General features: G+C 39.2%; 1 protein-coding gene across 1 annotated transcript in view; it reads left to right on the top strand.

The window, feature by feature from the left end:
* rprd2b (regulation of nuclear pre-mRNA domain containing 2b) overlaps positions 1-20,439 on the top strand; it is a 29,754-nt gene that overhangs the window by 5,879 nt on the left and 3,436 nt on the right. The window contains exons 2-9 of the mRNA XM_065246336.2: positions 17,283-17,412; positions 17,485-17,633; positions 17,881-17,933; positions 18,036-18,162; positions 18,247-18,422; positions 18,599-18,884; positions 19,253-19,549; positions 19,865-20,068. Coding sequence (XP_065102408.1) covers positions 17,283-17,412; positions 17,485-17,633; positions 17,881-17,933; positions 18,036-18,162; positions 18,247-18,422; positions 18,599-18,884; positions 19,253-19,549; positions 19,865-20,068 — 1,422 coding nt within the window. The remainder of the gene's footprint in view (positions 1-17,282; positions 17,413-17,484; positions 17,634-17,880; positions 17,934-18,035; positions 18,163-18,246; positions 18,423-18,598; positions 18,885-19,252; positions 19,550-19,864; positions 20,069-20,439) is intronic.

Below are 20,439 nucleotides of genomic sequence, written 5' to 3'. Positions count from 1 at the left end.
AATGAAACTGTATTGCATACAGATATGCTTTTTATTTGACTTGCTATCTTTTAAACCACATGCCGCCTTGTTTTCTTAAACGTTGCAGTGTTTCCCACAGATCTGAAATGTACTTGGTGGTGGTAGCCGGTGAAAAGGGCAGTTATTACCCCCTGACAAATAATGGTCTACTATACATGTGATGTAGAACTAATAATGTGTGACAAAACACAATACTTTGATTCATTGAAAATTAATATTAATTTCACATTATATTTCATCAATCTATCCACCCCAAACTTTCTTTGCCATTAACAAAGCTGACACTGTTTGTCAAAGCACCACTAAAAGTCTTACTGTTTTTGCACTGATATATGAAGCAATTAGACCCCTTTTATCAAACTCAATATAATACAATACTATGTATAGTATATTAATAGACAGTGCAGGTCTATAGATTATAAATGTGACTGATGTTATGACTGATGTTATAATGGTAATAATTTCTATTAGATTACACTTTTACTGCTTTTGCTCTATCTTTCTATTTCTCTCTTGCCGATTTAAAAAGCTTAATCCACTCATTATTTCAGATTTAAAAGTCTACTTGCTGTCCCGGTGACAAACTTTACATTGCTTTGCTCGTTCAGTGCAATTGGCTTGACATTAGCATTGCTTTTTGCTACAATCTCTGTCCAAACTTAATATGGATATGGTTTTAGAAAAGATATGGTTTATTAATAAAATAAGATCATTAAAAAAATGTGAGAAAGAAAATTCAGCGCGTGGTCGTAACAAGAACCCTCGCCATAGAAACCGGAGGCACGCTGAATCTGCACTCGAGCTTTAGCGCGGTAGCGCTCATGGCCGTTTTCCGATCGACTCGGGTTATAAACACAACATTAATCAGACTTGGGACCCAAAGTAATTAAACTAGGTCCTAACCGGACCCGACTGACCATTTAAAATATAAACCCGGAACCATACGGGTCCCGCATCCTCAGTGAAGAAAGCCCTCTGCTCAAGTTCAGAAACATGGAAGACACTGAGCTTGCTTTGCGTCGCACCAAATTCATTGAGAAACAGAGAGCACGCGAACACACACTCATAGGGAGAGACACGACGTGCTTTCACGCAAAATGAAGCCAACGTGTTGAAGGCTCAGAGCACGTTATAAAACGCATTCTTAAAATCCACATTTCTGTTTTAATAAATGCTCATAGTAAATCATAGCATATTGTCTAAAACATTAGGTAGCACATTTGCGACCCATTAAAAATTACGGTCGCAATGGCAGTTCAAAAGGTCGCATATGCGACCATTTTGGTTGCAGTGTAGTTCCCTGGCTAACTAAACTAAAGTTTGAAAAATGACATCAGGAAGAACGTGACCTTTAAATAGGGAAAACAATTTTATAATTTGCATCTTTCAAATGCTTGCAAATGTTAACATTCAAGTGATTTGAAACAGTTTAACCACAAAAAGGCACTAAAGTGAGCAGCTTTCTGTATGCACAGATGCACGTGCGGTTAGGCCTGGGGCGGTAACCGGATTACCGCCATACCGCAGTCACGTGACCCATGCCGCGGGTCTGAGCTCCTCACCGTCATAACCGCAAAAAAAAAAACACTTGAAACATTGGTCTGCACTTGTGTGTATATGTGGGGATGTTATGCATGCAGCTTGTTAACAACAGCAACTTATTAACTGAACATTAACTGATATGATTTTAATATTAAATTGTCATTGAGTAGAAATACAGGTCTGTCACTCGTTAAAAGTAATACAAACATTTTATCTAATTTGAACGTTCAAACAACCGCAACAGATCAACAACAGAATCAGGTTTCATACATTATCAAATTTTCACGCAACAAAAGAGCACACGATCAGTCCGAGGATTAATATCCAAAGAGGTTAGATTGTCTCTTTTTTCATCTAGCCTACAACAGTGGCCATTTCTAAAGCAGGACACATTTCAAAAAGTTTTGCTTTTGCGTCTTCTTTCTCTGTTTGTGGAAAAAGACAGATGTTTAGGTAAGGGTCGAGGACAGAAGCGTTCTGTCAGAGCACGCGCAACAGAGGCGGACAGCCCAGGGGCGCGCGAGACAGACGCGGACTGCCCGGGCGCGCGCGAGACAGACCGCGTCATCTTGCGCACACACACGCGTCTCAGTGCAGCTTCCCAGCTATACTCAAGCACGGACACATATGCAGTACAAGTGATTTCTCATACAAATGGTTATTCTACCAGACCATCAGGGCAGCAATAATTCGCATCATTTACAGGCTATTCACAAATTAAGGATAGAAAAGTGGCGAAATGTAGGACGTGTGGACATGCACAATGCGTTAACATTTTTTTTTACTGATAATATTAATTGTTCAAGTTGTTGAATGTTGAAATTGAAAAAATGTGGAAGGAAATAATATTCACTTTACATGTTCCTTAAGTCATTTGCACGTGTTTTGTATTGCAGATAAATAAATCATGTTATTTAACTCGTTGTCTTGCCAATAAACCGCAAAACCGCGGGAATTTGTTGATTACCGACTGCGGTAAAAAAAAAATACAAACCGGCCCACCCCTACGTGCGGTTGAATTGTCCAGTTTAGCTCCAGTCAGACGTTATCATCCCTATGGCATTTAAAGATCTGGGCCCTTATGTATAAAGCCGCTCAGAGTACAATTTTAGTCTTAAGTGTGTCAAAATTTTAAGAATGACGTCATTTTACTCATATTCCTAGACTTAAGAAAAAGTTTGATTTATAAAGTCTCCTAAGTGTTAAGACTTTCCCTGCGTTCCAGTTCGTTTTTTTATGAACTTCCCTCGCTAACTTCCCTCAGTCTCGTTCACTCGGATGTACGTCATTGCTTACGTTGTACGAGTGCCCACTACTGCTGAAACACTTGAAGTGGGTTCAAATGGATCGCCCTAAGCCCTTAATCACATGGAAAGTGGAGACCGCCCCCTCCATGTGCAAAGCGCGAGTTGCTGAAGTGACATCACAATCGTGTTGCATTGTGGGATATGAAGCTGCATGAAGTGTACATATGAAGCAGACTCGCTCCCTCTGTCAAAATCGAGGGAGCGAGGGTCTGTCCATACAAACTTCCCTCGTCTACTTGACGAAGTGTAACGCACTTCAAAATGGCGACAGGGATTCCCCCGAGGGGAAGTGCTTAGGGAAGTTCGCGAGTGTGTGTCTAAAACTGGAGTGGAACGCACCCTAGGTCTCAGCTCCTAAATTATTTAAGAGAGCTGGAGAGGTCTCTTAACCTAGTTAAGAGTAACAAGAGGGCAGCAGAGAGGCGGAGGATCATTCACTTTACAACAAAGAATGTGTTAGAATGACTTTAATTCAAATGTATTTCTATAGCACTTTTGAAAACAATTATTGTTGCAGAGCAGAAAATGCACAATAAATACATGTTATGTTAGTAGTATATAGACAGTAGATAGGAATTAATATAACATTATGAAATATAAAGAGTATAGGGTTTTTATACAATGTATATTACACAATATAATATACAGTATAAGATGTATATTAGTAAAAAAAGCACATTCAAGTTTATCAAGACAGCAATGGTATAATGTATATAAATTTGAATAATATACACTGTAAAAAGTTAAAGTTGGATCAAATTATTGATAATGCCTAAAATTTAATGTTTTTTCAACTTAATTTTCTCAGTTTAAGTTAAATAATTAAAGTTAAAAATGTTTAAATATTAGGTGTTAACAATTGAAGTACGTTTTTTAAGTAGAGCCGCTTTTACATTTTACAGTTTATGATAGGTAAATAAAATTCCATTAAAAGGTGTAAATAAAATCTACAATAAAAAATGTGAAGTACAAGATTGCAGTGACATCTAAAGTGAAATTAGAGTATAAAACCCTGACCCAAAACATAATGTTAGCAATGTTAGCAGTGAGCAAGCCAAAGGTGAAAGTGACAAAGATGGCAAATATTACAATTGTGTTTAAAGGAGCATTTCACCCGTAGAAACATTAATCTTTATTGAAAGTGTAGTCGAAATGTAACATACATTTAGAATTTGGTGCCTATTTGACTGAGAAAAGGGGTGTTTGTAGTCACCCCCTAAACAAAGATATTGCACTTCCTTCTTTCAATGATGCAAAATGATGATTTTTACATCATTGAAAGAAGGAAGTGCAACACTGAAATCTGTATTTCTCCTGTCTCAGCGGAAACTGAGGAAATGATGCATGACCATTCAAAAACATGACTGGGGTTCTAACTATATAAAGCTTAATGCAAATGGGTGAAGTGTCCCTTTAAGTGGAGAAATCCAACTTAACTTGATCATCTTGTTCAGGCTTGATCATCAAAGTATTTTTTATCTAAGTGTTTGCAAACTTTAGTCTTTTCTTTATAAACAGCTTGTGAGTGAAGTTAAAATAACGGGATTAATCATCTTAATTTTTTAAATAACATTATCTTTGTCTATTTCATTAACATGTTAAAAACTTAATCAAAATGGTGCAAAATGGTTATTTGTAATATTGTTAAACATTTTTTGAAGCAAATTAAAATTAAAATATCTAAATACTAATATAATTTGAATGTCTTCATGATTCATAAATGTATGGTGTCACATGCTGCTGTGACTGTATAACATTGCCGGCTTTCTATTGGCTGATTCAGAGGTTAAGGGCGGCCATTTTAGGTTGAAATCATTGTAGTCCTCAGTTTGCGGCACTTAAGAATGAGTCTTACACTTTACTGAAAGTTGCTTTCAGCTTCTTTATAAACGTCTTCTATTCTCAAACTGGTCCTACTCCTTACTAAGAATTTTTTGACACTTAAGTCATAGCTTAAGACTATTCTTAAGAGCATTTCTGAGATGTTTTATACATACGGGCCCTGGGGCCATATTCACAAATAATTTTATCTTACCACTGAGTACTCCTAAATTGCACTAAAAGATTTTAGCTAGGAGTTTTCTCTTAAAAGTTATTCACAACGCCTTTCAGACCTACTTTTAGTAATGAAAAATGATAACTCCTAAACTAAGAATGAGTCTTCGTTGCTGTCAGGTGGAACATAACACAGACGCACCAAATCATGGAATTACAACATTGAAATATGTCTGTCTCTCCTACACAAAATAATAGTAGTAATGCCATCGAAATGCATATATAAAAGAAAAGTCGTGAATTAAATTAAATCAAATCAAGGTAGCCTAATACCAAAATGAAAACTGGCAATTTGCCTAATAATAAAAAACGACATTGCATTAACACTTGCTTGTTTAATTAAATCTTATTAGCCTAAATAGAGTACTTAAAACAAGGAAATGTTGCCCATATTGAAGAAGCCTAATGTAATAAATAAATGACGGTGGATTATGAACTCGCCAAAACGGAAAAGAAAGCCCAACTGGATGCAGGATCAGTTACTGCTGCTGGCCCAGTTGGTGCTGGAAAAAGGAAACGTAATGAAAGGGACATTCGGCACTGAGATATCAAGCAAAACTAAGCGTGAGACGTGGGAGACAGTGATGTGCGGGTCAATGTACAAAACAACCGGCACCCGACCAACGATTTAAACTAACCTGCCTGCAACTCGGACCGCAAAAAATAAAAAGTGTACCCGACCAGCTCCCTGGTCCGCATTTTTTTAAAAGTAGTAATTGTTTAAAATTGTTAACTGGCATCTTTATTTCAAGCGACCCGACCGACCGCGACCCGAATTTCATAAAAAATATTTTTGAATGACTCGTAACCGCAGGCACCTGCTTATTTTGGATCAACCCGCGCATCACTGGGGAGAGGATTTGTTTGCAGATCAATGCAGCATTCCGCTTGTGTCGCGGACCCCGGACGAATGCAAGAGGCGGTGGTATGCACTACACTTGCAATTGAGGGTTGAGATTGCAGCCTTTAAACAGGCTAGCATGGCAACAGGTATGCCTATAATATTAAATATTTCATTTCATTATTGTTTCATGTAATTCTAAAAAACTTCCTGCTTGTCATGAATGTAATGAATTATGAAACTAAAGTCATAAACAATATGCTTACATTAAAGTGTGCTTTTAAGTCTAGGCAATGCTTTTGAGTTGGTGAAACTGTCCGTGTTAAGGAGGACCAGACAGCACCTAAGCCATTTTACGATCCTTTGTGAATAGGTCTTAGTGAGTAAGGAATCCTCTCGACGACTTTTAAGCTGTCCCAGACTTAGGTGCTACTTTTAGTTCTACAAGTACGCTAAGGTGCCCGCAGATGCGCCTGCCTATTAATCAGCCTAATTTTGCAGCAAAATCGGACAAAGCCGATTTTTTAAAATATGCCAAAAATCGGCCGGGCCGATAAATCGGTCGACCTCTACTAAACATCGATCATAATTAAGAGACAAATTATATGAAACAAAATTTGTTTTAAAGCAGCAAACAAAACTTTATTTCTGACCCACCCCAAAATGCCCTTTGCTTTCCTGTGATCACATACTCGCCTTCCCACCACAGCAGCTAACACGTATGGCTGCATGCAAGTTATGAAGGTGGTATCTTAGAGCTTTTGTATTTCATTGTAGTTTACATTGGGCGTCTTTGTCATCATTTATTAATTTGAAATGCTCCCACACTCCACTCAGTTTTGACCGCCGGTTTCTTTTTTGCCACCTTAAGTTTGTGTCGGGATTCTCCTTGGTGTTCAATACCCGACAATTAATTTAATTGAGTAAATTCTTGTTGACAATTAACCGATAATCAATTTACCATTTACATCCCTACATGGGTCTGATTAACAGTGTAAAACCTGTTGATTAGAGTCAGTCAGCGCTAACGCATTAATGCGCATGTGCAGTCTCAAACGTGCCTCTGGTTTCTATGGCGATAATAAACTGGCTCTTGTTTTAAAAGTCACGACCATGCACTGCACTTTCTTTCTCAAGCATTAGTTTTGTTTGAAGTTTGTAGCACATATTACTTGTCTAGAGTCTTTAATATGTTGTTAAATTTTAAATACATTTTAAATACATTTTTCATTAGCTTATTTATTTATTGTTATTTATTGGCACATTTTAACATAGCACTTTATTTTATTTCAGAGATTGTTTCTACTCATTATGTTGCACATTTGAATATTATATTCAAGTTCATGATGGGCGTTCTGTTCTGTTCTGAAAAATAATAAACCCATAATTCAAGCAGCGTTTTATAGAGAAGTAGCCGGTTGCTCTGCTTGGGACTGGCAGGTTCCAAGAGAATTACATGCGCACATTGACTCAAGCACTTAATTACCAGCTGTTGCACTCGCATTGCACGCAAATTCATACGCGATTTAACGCAGCGTATGCAAACACTGCATTTAAACAGTTGTGTACTTTAAAAGTGAAAGTAAAATGTGCACGTCTGCATGCGCATTTATAAGCCCCTCCCACCCGGTGATACCGGGATCACCAGGTTTGTGACACGCTGATTAACCGGTGGGAAAAATTCTGTCACCGCGGCAACCCTACAAACTAAAGATAAATATCTACCAGTGTTTCCCACAGGATTTTGAGAGACTTGTGGCGGTGATGACCCATATATGTCTAATTAGCATATATGTGACGTCATCACGTGTTTGCGTTTGATCCGGTTTGATAGTGTTGGCACCTGAAAAATGTTTCACTTCTACTCTTTGATCTGTCACTTTATATTGCATTTTTACACAACTGATTGCTATTATTTACATATTATCAGTTCTGTTGTCAGACATAAAATGAGCAGACTATAGCCCTATTCGGATGGGATTAGTTTTACGGTTGTAGATGGCGTAATGTAATTTTACCACAGGACGTCTGTAATATTGATGGTCAATTCGGACGGGATTAGAAATCTCGGTTAAACATTCAGAAGTGGGAGGGGTAACTCGATTGTGCAGCAGGTCACCTATCTCGTCGTCATGTGCACGTTGCTTCTTGATATCAACATGACACAGATGAGAAAAACTCGAAACACTGTGTTTAATTTCAGTTTGGGGAGAACGTCAGTTTCAGGAACACTTCTGTGCCTCTGAGAAGTGAATTTGACTTTTTAAAGTTTGTGTCGTGTTATTCAGGATCTGACTTGCCACTGACTTGTTTTTTCGCCTAGAATACAAGTAAATGCTTTAGCGCTTTTATATTTGAAAGAAACCCGCAAAATAACAGGAAATTACGAAACATACGTGTATGTTTACAGCTGGTATATAAATCACCATACATTTACATTGAAGTCTTACTGCTGTTGCTCTTCTCATCAATGTCTTGTTATGAGCCCCTTTTTATTTAAATGCAAGTTTTATTGTCGCGTATAGCGCAGACAATTGGGTGCAAATTCAGAAATATGAGAGAATACACAGTAACTGTTACACAAAGTTACTACAAAACACGTGCGCAGGAATATCGCATTGAGAGGGAGAGAACGGGTGTGTGTGTGTGGGAAACACTAATGCTAACCTTTCGTCAAGTCATCGCCGTCTTCTCTGTCAGTAAAATCTGTGACTGTTGACGTTTACGTGAAAAAGAAAGTATACGGAGGAACGGGGAGAGAGAGAGAGAGAGAGAGGGGCGCGCGCTGCATGCAACATAGAAAGGGAGGGCGCGCTGGGTGCTTGCAACAATGAATTAAGACATTTTTAAACAGTAAAATATAAATGTAATTGGGGATCATGAAAAATCTATTTGTGGCGGCCAGCGCTGATTCTGTGGCGGTGCGCCATGAGTAAAACAACGTATGGGAAACACTGTCTACATAATGCTTGGAATGTCTACTTTTAAATGATGAATGAAGTTTAATCGAAAACAAATGTCATTCGTTTTTAACTGTATAAGAAGAGGGAGACGTACCGTCTTTCTCCTGTTACTGCATTATCTATAATGAGCCACACCCCGCTCCAATGAAGAGAAGAACAGAGATCATTCATATTCATTCAACCCCACAGTCAATGGACACTCAATCTGATCTCTGCATTCAGTGCTGTGTTAATCCGAGTGCTAAAAACATCACATCTAAACCGTTTTTTACTCGCACCTGTAACTAAAAGTTCCAGACGCTAATGTTTTCTTAGAGCTACTATCTGCGCTTCCGTAAGACAGTGTGACGCGATCGATTCGACAGCCAAACGCACACACAAATGCACGATGCCTCATTTTTGACGTGTTTGTGGTGTTCTTATAAAAGACAATTGCAAACAGCGCATATTTGTGTACAGTATGTTTATTTAACGCAGGATCATGCATGGGAAATCATTTATTTTGTGTTGCTTTCACAAACAAACACGTGATGGAATAATGGCATCGTCTAACATTCCTGCCTAAAGGCTCAATATGCAGCTCATTGTGCTAGTTTTTTGTTTCCTCAGCTGTCAATCACAGATTATTCAAGAGCTCCCCACCCTCCTTGAATATTGCCTTCCTAACCAAAAAGTGACTTTGAAATTGTAAATCAATATATTGTTTTATGTGAATGAGTAAGCAGAATGATATTAACATCATTTTAAAGAAAAAACTCTAGACTACTAGATCCTATTTTGAAAAGTCTTGGGAAAACATGTTAAGAAAGAGTTTTGTGGACTTATGTCAGTGACTTAAAATTTTTGCTTTTTCAAAAACCATGCATAAACATTTTTCTCTCAAAAATAACAAACATGTACAGACATGTTGATCATATAATATAGTAGCCCAGTTTGTGCTGAATGCAGTGTTATGAGACACTTGCCATTATTATGTTTTTAAGCAACTGAAAAAAGCACAAATGTCAGTGCAGGTCAAAACTTCTCCAGGGCCCTAAAAACCCCTTAGACCCCAGAGCGTTAAAGGGATAGTTTGGCCAAAAATGATATTAAACCCATGATTTACTCACCCCCAAGCTGTCCGAGTTGCATATGTCCATCGTTTTTCAGACAAACACATTTTCGGATATTTAAGAAAATGTTTTAGATCTTTCAGTTGATTAAATGTAATGTTACGGGGTCCACCCATAGTCCATGAACTATGGGTGGACCCCGTAACATTACATTTAATCAACTAAAAGATCTAAAACGTTTTCTAAAATATCCAAAAATGTGTTTGTCTGAAAAACGATGGACATATGCAACTCGGACAGCTTGGGGGTGAGTAAATCATGGGTTTAATATTTTTGGCCGAACTATCCCTCTAAGGTACTTTAAAATATGCACTATGTATGTGGTCTGCTCCTGAAATTGAATTCAGAAAGATGTAGGCCTAATGCATGGTTTTTGTTAATATGACTTATATACAGTCTGTTTACGAGTATGATCAAGTTTTTTCAATTGTCTAGACTTTATAAGGCAAACAAAAATCAGATTTAAACAACAAATCGCAATTCCCACACAATCCCAATATGTATGGAATCAGCACACAAGTATCGGGATAGTATTGAATCGCCAGATTAGTGAATCGTCCCAGCCCTACTTTACGCAGCCTCGCATGAAGTTGAATACAGATTCAACCCAGATATATTCAGGAGATGGTGGCTGGGTCATTAGATATTCAGAGATGAGAGGGAAAGTAAACGGGAGAACTTCTAAATTAAAGGCGGAGTCCATGATGTTTGAAAGCCAGTGTTGATATTTGAAATCGCCTAAACAAACACGCCCCTACCCCAATAGAATCTGGACCTTCTGTTGATAGACCCGCCCCACACATACGCAACCCGGCATTTGATTTGATTTGATTGGCTATAAGTGTGTTTTGGTAGTCGGCCCGTCTCCTTTTCCAAACCGTTTTTCAAACATCGTGGACTCCGCCTTTAACACCAAAAACATAAAGGGGTTATCATTATGTGCCCAGGTTATGAAAACTGGCTAGAAGATGAGAACAATGTAAAGGATTAAAGTATGTATTTAGCCATGCTAATCTTAATCCAATATGCTAACTGGATAACGCTGGATGTAATTTATTGTATATGTAATTAATGTACTTTAATGACTTTCTGACTTTTTGCAACTTTAACCCTGAACAACATGCAGAGCTAGAGTATGAGAAAATCACAACGATTATGTTCCAAGGTATTTGTCTACTAAATAAACAAGCATGGAGAGCAAGAGACTCCTTTGCACTGCATCTCATGTCATAGATGAGAAGAGGAACAATAAAGAGCGACGTGAGTGTGTAAAAAAACACTTTCTAGAACCAAAAATCCTATAATGACAAACACGAATATTAAACAAAGAAACAAATTGTTTATTAAGAAAAGTTTTCTGTTAGGCTGCAGTGCTTTCCTGTCATGCTCTTGTCAATCATCCCCTGCCTCTCCAGCTGCTCTGTACTATATTGTGCACTGCTTGCTTGCATTTTCCAGCAAGAGCTTCAGACGCATGTCCTCGCTGCCCAACATAAGTGCTGCCATTTGTTGAATATAAGGGTTGTTACAAGTTTCTTAAGGCATAGTAATGAATAATGTATTTGCATGAATAAAAGATCATATTAATATCCTTTTAGCAAATACTCATTTATGTGGCCAAATGTAAATGGAACAACCTCGCTATCTGCATATGTAGAAGAACTGTTCATTGTTGAATAAGGTGAAATAATTATTGTAAAAAGGTCATTCTGAACATGTAACTATTAAACTACACACTAACATTGATTGACAAATAATGAATCAAGAAATTCGTAAAGGTCCGTTTTTCCAGTGTTTTTGAAGCTTTGATTGTGTTTACAGTGCGCAATATAACATGTGTTCATGTTTCACGTGTAAAAATCGCAGTATTTTTCACACAATTTACTTATCTGTATAGCGCTGCTTTCACTGTCTGATCACGGTTTGATGTCTTCCTTGTTCTATGAAGTCCCTCCTTCAGAAATACGTAACAAGTTCTGATTGTGTAGTTTGTTTAGTGTGTTGTAATTCGATAGCAGCTTAGTTTAGCAGAGCCGTTTTGAGCCAAAGCTGGTGACTGATGTATTCCTGTGGGCGGAGTTTAGTCAAAATCTGTTTTACTGACTTCTGTTTACGGAATTCTGTTAAAGAAAATATGTCGCCTGGTAGTGAACTTTGAGCTTGATCATTTACAGGTTTTATTTATGCTATTATAGGAACATTACACACTAACTAGTAGAGGTCGATAGATATGGTTTTTTCTCTGGCCGATGCTGATTCCGATATTTATAAATCAGGGCAGCCGATGACCGATATATGCCAATTTTCTTGGCAGATATGTGTGGCCGATTTTCTGTTTGTACATAAGAATCAAATTGTCCTTATCATTAGCAGATATTTTAAATGTAAAAATGTCACTATTTAAGCCTTTCTGAAAAGTTTTACAACCTCCTCCATACCATGCATTTATCAAACACAGATATTATCTGATACTCTGCTGTCATCATTTCTTGCTCTTTGCTCTGTTTTTTTACCATGGCTTTTATTGCTTTGTAGGATAAAATCTTTCTTTGGTAGACCTGATAAATTATTTATTCATCATAAAGTTATCATGGTAAACTTTTTATATAATTTAGACAGTTTTTTTGCATTCATGCATTTACATTAAATTTTACATTTACATTTAGTCATTTTTTTGTGATTGTTGCGGCACGTTTTCTTGTGATGGAATATGTGGGATATATTTATGCAATTTTATGGAATAAAGTTGCGGGAACTTGCAAAAATTACGGGAACTTGGAAAAACTTTTTGCAGCTTTTAATGATGTTCATGTCACAAAATCACGTCACTTCAAAATGTTCCCCTGGCAACAGGGGACATGGCTGCGCTGTAATGTAAAATTTTTCAACTTTCTGCTAAGATATATGTGATTCTTGGATTATGCATCCCCGCATATTTTGCTCACAGAAATCTGCAATTTATGCTGCGAAAGTGTGCGTGTTTGTTTGTCTGTGTGTGTGTGTGTGTGTGCAAATGTGGACCCTGAGCTGCACGTCCCCTTGTCTCTTACCAAGACATACAGTAGACAGAAATGGCAGAGGCAATCAACATCGGCTAAAATGCTGTAGACATTCATTTTATGCAAACAAACACACATGTAAACACTGTCAATATATCACCTCTCTAAAAACTACAGAGGGCACGTTCACTTATCATGCGATTAAGTCGATATAGTCATTATCATGACAGGATTAGGTATATCGGTATTACAATATATTGCCATATGAGGAAAAAACACTTTGGAATCACATTCTAGTAAACCTTAGTTAAATTACTGGCATAAATATGTATTTTTAACCTTGTATATAAAATTATAAAAAGTGAGGGATTAGATTTTTTTCCCCACTCATCCACTCAATGAATATTATGCATATTGTCACTGTCAAATTGAAACCTTGTGTCTTTAAAACCACTACTTTTTCATGAAATTGGAAAAACACATAAACTAGGGTTGCTCCGATCAGGATTTTTATAGCCGATACAGAGTACCGATTTGTTGTCTTCGTGATTGGCCGATACCAATGCCGATACTGATTCTTCGCGCTGATATGCAGCTTCTTTCATGACTGTAACTGTTCAAATTTTTTTCTAGATAAAGTAATACCACAGATGTTGCCTTTATCATATTACTTGCAGTTAATAGGTATATTATTGTTTTAATAGAGAATCAAATAAATAAGCACAACAAATATTCTACAAAGAGAAATTTAATATGCCTTTAAAAAGCCTTTTTTTTGTTAAAAGTAATGAAAATTAAACACTTCATAGTCTTTACTGTATTATTTAAATATATACGCATTCGTATGAAGTAAAACATAATATCCTCGTAACATATATGTATAACACATACAATATGTTACACTTCTGTGGCACAAATGGGGTTTCTACACGAGAGCGCCCTCTAACTTTTGGATGTGGCGGCATTTCACAGTAATTCATTCAATGAGAAAACGCACATTTGCATGATTATTCGTCTCAGCCCTATCACTTTATGAGCCAAAAGCCATAAACGGCTTAAACATAAAAGCACCAAAATGGTATATATGTACAAAGGCGAGGACCTGGCAACACTGTGCACTGTGAAGCAGCCTTACAAATGCGTGCAATGCACAACGCCAAGATGGAGGTTTATTGCAAAACATAACGCTGTTAAATTATTTTGGCCAAAGCTGTGAGTGAAGAGCACGCAAGACGGCAGAACGTTGCTATTGTTATCTCTTTGTCCATCATCACATTTTCGGGAGTTCCGTACAGACTTGAATCAAACATTTAGGGGTTTCACTCCCGCATTTAAATGCGGTTGTCACTCCTGAAAGTAGTTTGCAGTGTGTACAAAGTTCTTCCATGTCCCAGAGGGTATCACAAGGTTGGTCAAAGCCTATTTCCAGGACCTTCAGTTCTGTGTGACAGCACAGACTAGTACAACTGCCTGGCAGCACCTCGAGATAGGCATAATGGCGGGCTGCACAATCTCTCCACTGGCGTTTACCATGGCGATGGAGCTCATTATTCGTGCATCCCGATGGGTGGTAGGAGGCGAGCGGTTTAAGAGTGGGCTGCGTCTTCCTCCAATCAGGGCGTATATGGACGACATGACGACAATAACAACAAAAAAAGCATACACTAAACGCCTGTTGGACAAACTCCAGGATAACATCAAATGGGCAAGAATGGAGATTAAACCCAGCAAATCCCGCAGTATCTCCATTGTCAAGGGCCAGCTTACCAATGAGAGGTTCCAGATTAACAATGAGCCAATACCAACAATTCTGGAGAAGCCCATCAAAAGCCTCGGCCGCTGGTATAGCGCAGAACTCAAAGACTCGAAGCAGGTGGAGCAACTCAGACAGGATACAATCAGCGGCCTCAAGAAGATCAACAACACTGCTCTTCCAGGGAAGCTGAAGCTGTGGTGCTTTCAGTTTGGGCTGTTGCCCCGAATCATGTGGCCAATTTCTATCTATGAGGTCACACTATCCCATGCCATTCGACTGGAGAGATTAGTGAATGCACAAGTGAGGAAGTGGCTTGGACTGCCAAGATGCCTTACCAGCATTGGCCTGTACGGCAACGGAGCCCTCTCCCTGCCAATCTCAAGCCTGGTGGAGGAGTACAAATGTGCCAAAGCAAGGCTGGAAATGACTCTGACCGAATCCCGGGATCCAGTCGTCAGAGGCGCTGCTCCTACCCTGGCAACGGGGAGGCAATGGAAGCCGGCAGCAGCGGTTGCGGCGGCAAAGGCTGCCCTCAGACACCAGGATATAGTGGGGCATGTCCAATATGGCAGAGCAGGCCTTGGATTGGAAGCAGCAACACCCACGTGGCAAAAGGCTACTCCAAGTGAGCGGCGGCACATGGTGGTGGAGGAGGTGCGCCACCAGGAGGAAGCAACCAGGTGTGCCAAGGCTGTCTCCCAAGTCCAGCAAGGTTGTTGGATGAAGTGGGATGGCGTGGAGAGGAGGAAAATCACATGGAGTGAGATGTGGGGCATGGAGGCTAATAGGATAAGTTTCATCATCAGAGCCACCTATGATGTCCTGCCATCCCCAACTAAACTACATCTTTCGTATGGAGAGGACCCAGCTTGTCCCCTGTGTGCAGCCCCAGCAACCCTCAAACACATCTTGGTGGGATGTAAAACCAGCCTAACTCAAGGAAGGTACACCTAGTGCCACAACCAAGTACTGAGGAGCTTGGCGGCCGAACTTGAGAACAAGAGGGTAACCACCAATACCATGCCTCTAAATGCACAGACTGCCAATCCACAGAGAATAACTTTCATGCGGGAAGGGGAGAAACAGTGGACTAAGCCATCACTCCCAAACTCTGGCCCCCTGAACGCAGCCCGGGATTGGGAAATGCGGGTAGACCTTAACATATTCACCGCCAGCCTTTTTGAGAAAAGTTGCCCACCTGCATTTTTGTGATTTTAACAAAAGTTTCACAAAATTCCTTGCAGGAAAAATTATCTTCTATAAATATATAAACATACAAATTATATCAAATTAAAGAACACACCCTCTGCTTTCAAACAAACAACAAACAAACAAACAAACAAAATGGGGAAAAAACGTTTCATTATATATTTACTTTTTCCACTTAATTTGACCACTGAAATATGGATATTTCTCTTCAAAAATACAACATTTTGAGCAAAAAGCTTAAAAAAATGCGTTTTTGTAATGGAATTTATGTTAGAGATCAGACTCAGAATGACTATCAAACATAAAGGCAGTTCAAATAAATCGTCAAATCTTTTTAACTTCCGTTTTTGAGAAATTGGCGGTTTGGCGCCATCTAGTGGATAAAAGCGGTATTACACTTTCACTTTGAAATTCGTCCAGAAAGGCACATTTGTTAGTTAAATATTAACTCATAATTGACGAGATAACTCGTCAATGGCGGTGAATGAGTTAATCAGAGGCTCACCTTCCCACCCGAAATAGCAACAACCAACCTGCGCCCAGACCTTGTCCTCTGGTCCAAGTCCTGCCGGCGTGTCTTCGTTGAAATGACTGTCCCATGGGAGGATGCCATCGATGAGGCATTCGAACGGAAGAGGCTGCGATATGCCAATTTAGCAGCTGAAGCAGAGGGGCGGAACTGGAATGTGAAGGTGTGGCCAGTGGAGGTGGGGTGCAGAGGTTTTGTAGCCAGCTCTACCACAAGGCTCTTGAAGGAAGTAGGGATCAGAGGGCAGTCCCAACGGAGGGCAGTCAAAGAACTTGCCACTGCAGCGGAACGGAGCAGCCACTGGCTGTGGCTGAAACGTAGGGACGCAACATGGACTGCCAAATGATCGCTTGGTACCACCATCATGCGACACACACCCGGGTCTGATCAACCCGTGGTGGGCCAACCCGGCAGAGGGTGTCTTGTGATAAGTGGCTGAAACACCCAATGAGGTCGGGCACACAACTGAAGATGTGTCGCACTGGTGGCACCATGAGTTCTGTGAAAATTCCACTCCACCCAAGATGACATCAATTTTGTGCTGAAAGTTAGGGATTTTAACAACCAGTCCTAGTAAGAATCATGTAGTTACTTTAATTAGATTTTTATAACTAACAGCCATAATTGTTCAGAATGAGAGTTTTTTTTCCACTTAGTAGAGTCAACTGTAGTTTATTTATTTTAAAGCTTTAAAGGCAATTTTATATTGTTAGAAACAATTTCCAGATCAGTTTCATAGTTGTGGTCAATACAATACTCGTACTGTAAAAAGACTTGGGTCGCACTAATCAATTTCAAAATTTTAAATAAACACCCTATAAATATGGTGTCCCACTTTGCAGATTTGTTTTTTCTATGGGACAGTGAGGAGATATTTGTCTGTCATTTAAAGAAAAAACAAATGAAGCCTAATGTGTTATCACAACTCATTCACTTTTCTCTGTGCAGCGGATGTCAATCACAGACTGAATCTCTTCTACCTCGCAAACGATGTCATTCAGAACTGCAAGAGAAAAAACGCTGTTGTTTACCGAACAACCTTTGCTGACGTTCTGCCAGACGCCGCCCTGCTGGTCAAGTGAGTGAATTACAACTGTCTATAAGTGTGATTAATGTTACATTTTTGCTTATGTTTGTATTTGTTTTGTAGGGATGCTAAAGTGTCTAAGTCAGTGGACAGGATCTTCAGTATTTGGCAGGAGAGGAACGTTTATCCTGAGGAGTTGATCTCCGAGCTGAAGGCCAACCTGCAGAAGAAGGAAAAAGAGAAAGAGAAAGAGCAACCTGCACCTGCTTCTGGTCAGTTCCTGACCTGCACACATCCATTCTTATTTTTTTTTAGTTTTTTTTTTGTTATCCTATAATATATACTATTCCTTTAGATTTTATTTATAAATATAAATGCGGTTATTACTGAACCATGTTCTTTCAAACCTGTATGTTACACATTATTTTATAGTACAGAGCTTGCATATGACTTTAAAGGAATATGCCTATATTTGAATACGAGGATGTGTAATTTTAATTTTGTAACTTCTTTTTGCAGCCCCAGTTAACCCCAAAACTGCCCTGAAGTCAAAAATCGTTGCAGAGTTTGTTGTAAGTCATTACCTTTTACATTGGTTTACTTTTGTATCCTCTATATTTTTTATTTGTTTATTAATCTAATAAACCTTATCTTTGATTTTCCCTGTCTACCAGCCACCTGATTTTATCGAGAGGTTGGCATCACACAAGCGTTCCCTGGAGGAGAGTGATTTGAGAGAGAAGCAGTTAGCTTCTCTAAGAGTGGACGTCTGCAGCACTGAGGCCCTCAAGAGACTGAAAGGTAACCATTCGTTTCAACATTTTCCACCTGGCCGCAGAGTAGAAAAATACGTATATTATTTCTCTCTAACTGTTATAACCACAGATAAAGCAGGAGGGAATAAATTCTCAAAGGACTTTGAGGAAGGCAGCACAAAACTGCAGGAATTTGTGACGTTTCTTGAGGGCCAGATGAAGGCAGGGCCACCGCTGCTGGATGCGCTGGGGAATGCAGATATCTTTTATGAAATGCAATATAAAGAAGTCAAAATTGTCGCCAACGTGAGTCGGCCCTTGACATAATGAACCTTTATATCCACAACAATTACTAGATTTTTACTAGATGTCTTAAATGTCTTACATGATTCTTGATTATAGCCCTGTTGCTGATATGGCATGAAGAATGTATAAAAAATAATACATTCATATTCTTGGTAACACCTCTTTGCTTCTTATAGGCTTATAAGGCTTTCGCCAATCGTGTCTCTGGTCTGAAGCGTAAACTGGATGCTCTAAAGACTACACTGCCAAGTCTGGATGACTCTCCCATGCCGTCCCCCTCTGAGGACGCCCCGTCTCCCACCGGCTCAGAGTCGCCATTCCACGGCATGAGCTCCAGGAGCGGCGCTGGTACCGTGGTTGGAGAAGGAGTAAGAGTGTTGGAGCAGCAGAGGGACAACATAGATATTGAGGACATGGACATGTCTGAGGAAGAGGAAACTACAGCAAACACTGGAATCATTGGTGAGAGACAGCAGAAAATACATTTTAAAATACTGAAAGTTATTGTTTGTTTATGTATGGGTATTTTTTTACAACATTTTACTGAGGACTTTGTGTCTCATAGGTAAAGGCAATTTAACAAATGCTCTTTTTGTAGTGATGGGGAATGTTTAAAGTCTAAAACTCAGTATTTTTTATAGTACAGTAATATCTTATATGTCAAAAAATTGCTTCCTCATGTCATGACCCCATTCTTCATTTTTGCTACAATTTGTGAGTGCCGAAGGGTTTCATTTATATTATATATCTATTTTAGCCTTGTCCACCCAGATTTTTTTACATTTTAAACAGAAATCTAACGATTGCATTTGTTGCTTTTTGTTGTCTAGTTGATGAGAAGAAGGAGAAACTATCTGTGAAAATATCTACTTCAAAGATAATAAATGCTGAAGCCACAAAAAGTCTTCCGATTACCCCTTCCAAACAACCTCAAACTTTAGCAACTCCCACAAAGACAATATCTGGGTCGGTAACCAATAAGACGCCAAGTGCAAATACCACACCCAGCACACCTGGGCCTGCCCCAGTGGTTAGCCCCTCCCCCCTGCAGGTAAACCTGGCCAATGTGGATCTGGGCAAGATCAGCTCCATTCTGAGCTCCCTCTCCAATGCAATGAAAACAACTGGTGAGTTTTCCTTGACATAACAAAAAAGTACTTGAAGCCCTGCAAATGACAATGAAATCAGTCTCATTATAGATAAATTGTATTTTCAGGTATATTGGTGTATATTTGGTTGTATTTTATTGAATATTTGCAGTCAGTAAGGACTCTTGGGGTTGACATGCTTGGTTAAAGGCTTGGCAAACCCCATGTAGAACATTTATGAGCAAATAATGACTTTGGTAGCATTGACATAATAAAGGCTGGTCACTGTTGCTGTCTATTTTTTCCTTATTATGACCTGTGTCTTGCGTGTTTCTTAATCTTTCTCTGACTCAGGTGTCAGTCCAGTGTCTCGTCCCTCCCCTGGCACACCCACCACACCATCCAGCCATGCGTCCTCTTCAAAAGCCCTTCCTTCAACCCCAGGTGGAATTCCCTCATCCAATCCCTTAGCAAGCATCCTCTCTAAAGTGGATATTTCTCCAGGGAGCATCTTGAATGCTCTCACTAAAACACAGACTCACAGCTCCAACCGGCAGGGTAGGACACTTCACTTGTTCACAGTTGTTTTTAATTCAAACATACCGCTAGAAATTTGGGTCAACTGTTGAGAAGACCTATACTTAGGCTAACCTGTCAGAACCATTACCAAGAATGTAGGAGAGTAAACTAACTGACTGACTATAATGAACTTTGGCAGTAGTCAGCTGACATATTAACGAATTATATTGCAGTGCCTACAAGACATATCTGAATAAATTGCTAGAGGTGGCAAATAATGGACTAATGGGACATCGATCTATACCAGGGATGGGCAACTTCGGTCCTGGAGGGCCGGTGTCGTGCAGAGTTTAGCTCCAACTTGCCTCAGCAGCACACCTGCCTAAAGTTTCTAGTATGCCTGCTTCAGG

This window comes from Paramisgurnus dabryanus, chromosome 13 (assembly GCF_030506205.2).
Source record: "Paramisgurnus dabryanus chromosome 13, PD_genome_1.1, whole genome shotgun sequence".
Lineage (NCBI taxonomy): Eukaryota > Metazoa > Chordata > Actinopteri > Cypriniformes > Cobitidae > Paramisgurnus > Paramisgurnus dabryanus.
Note: the sequence above shows the minus strand (reverse complement) of the source record. Positions and strands in the feature narration are given on the sequence as shown.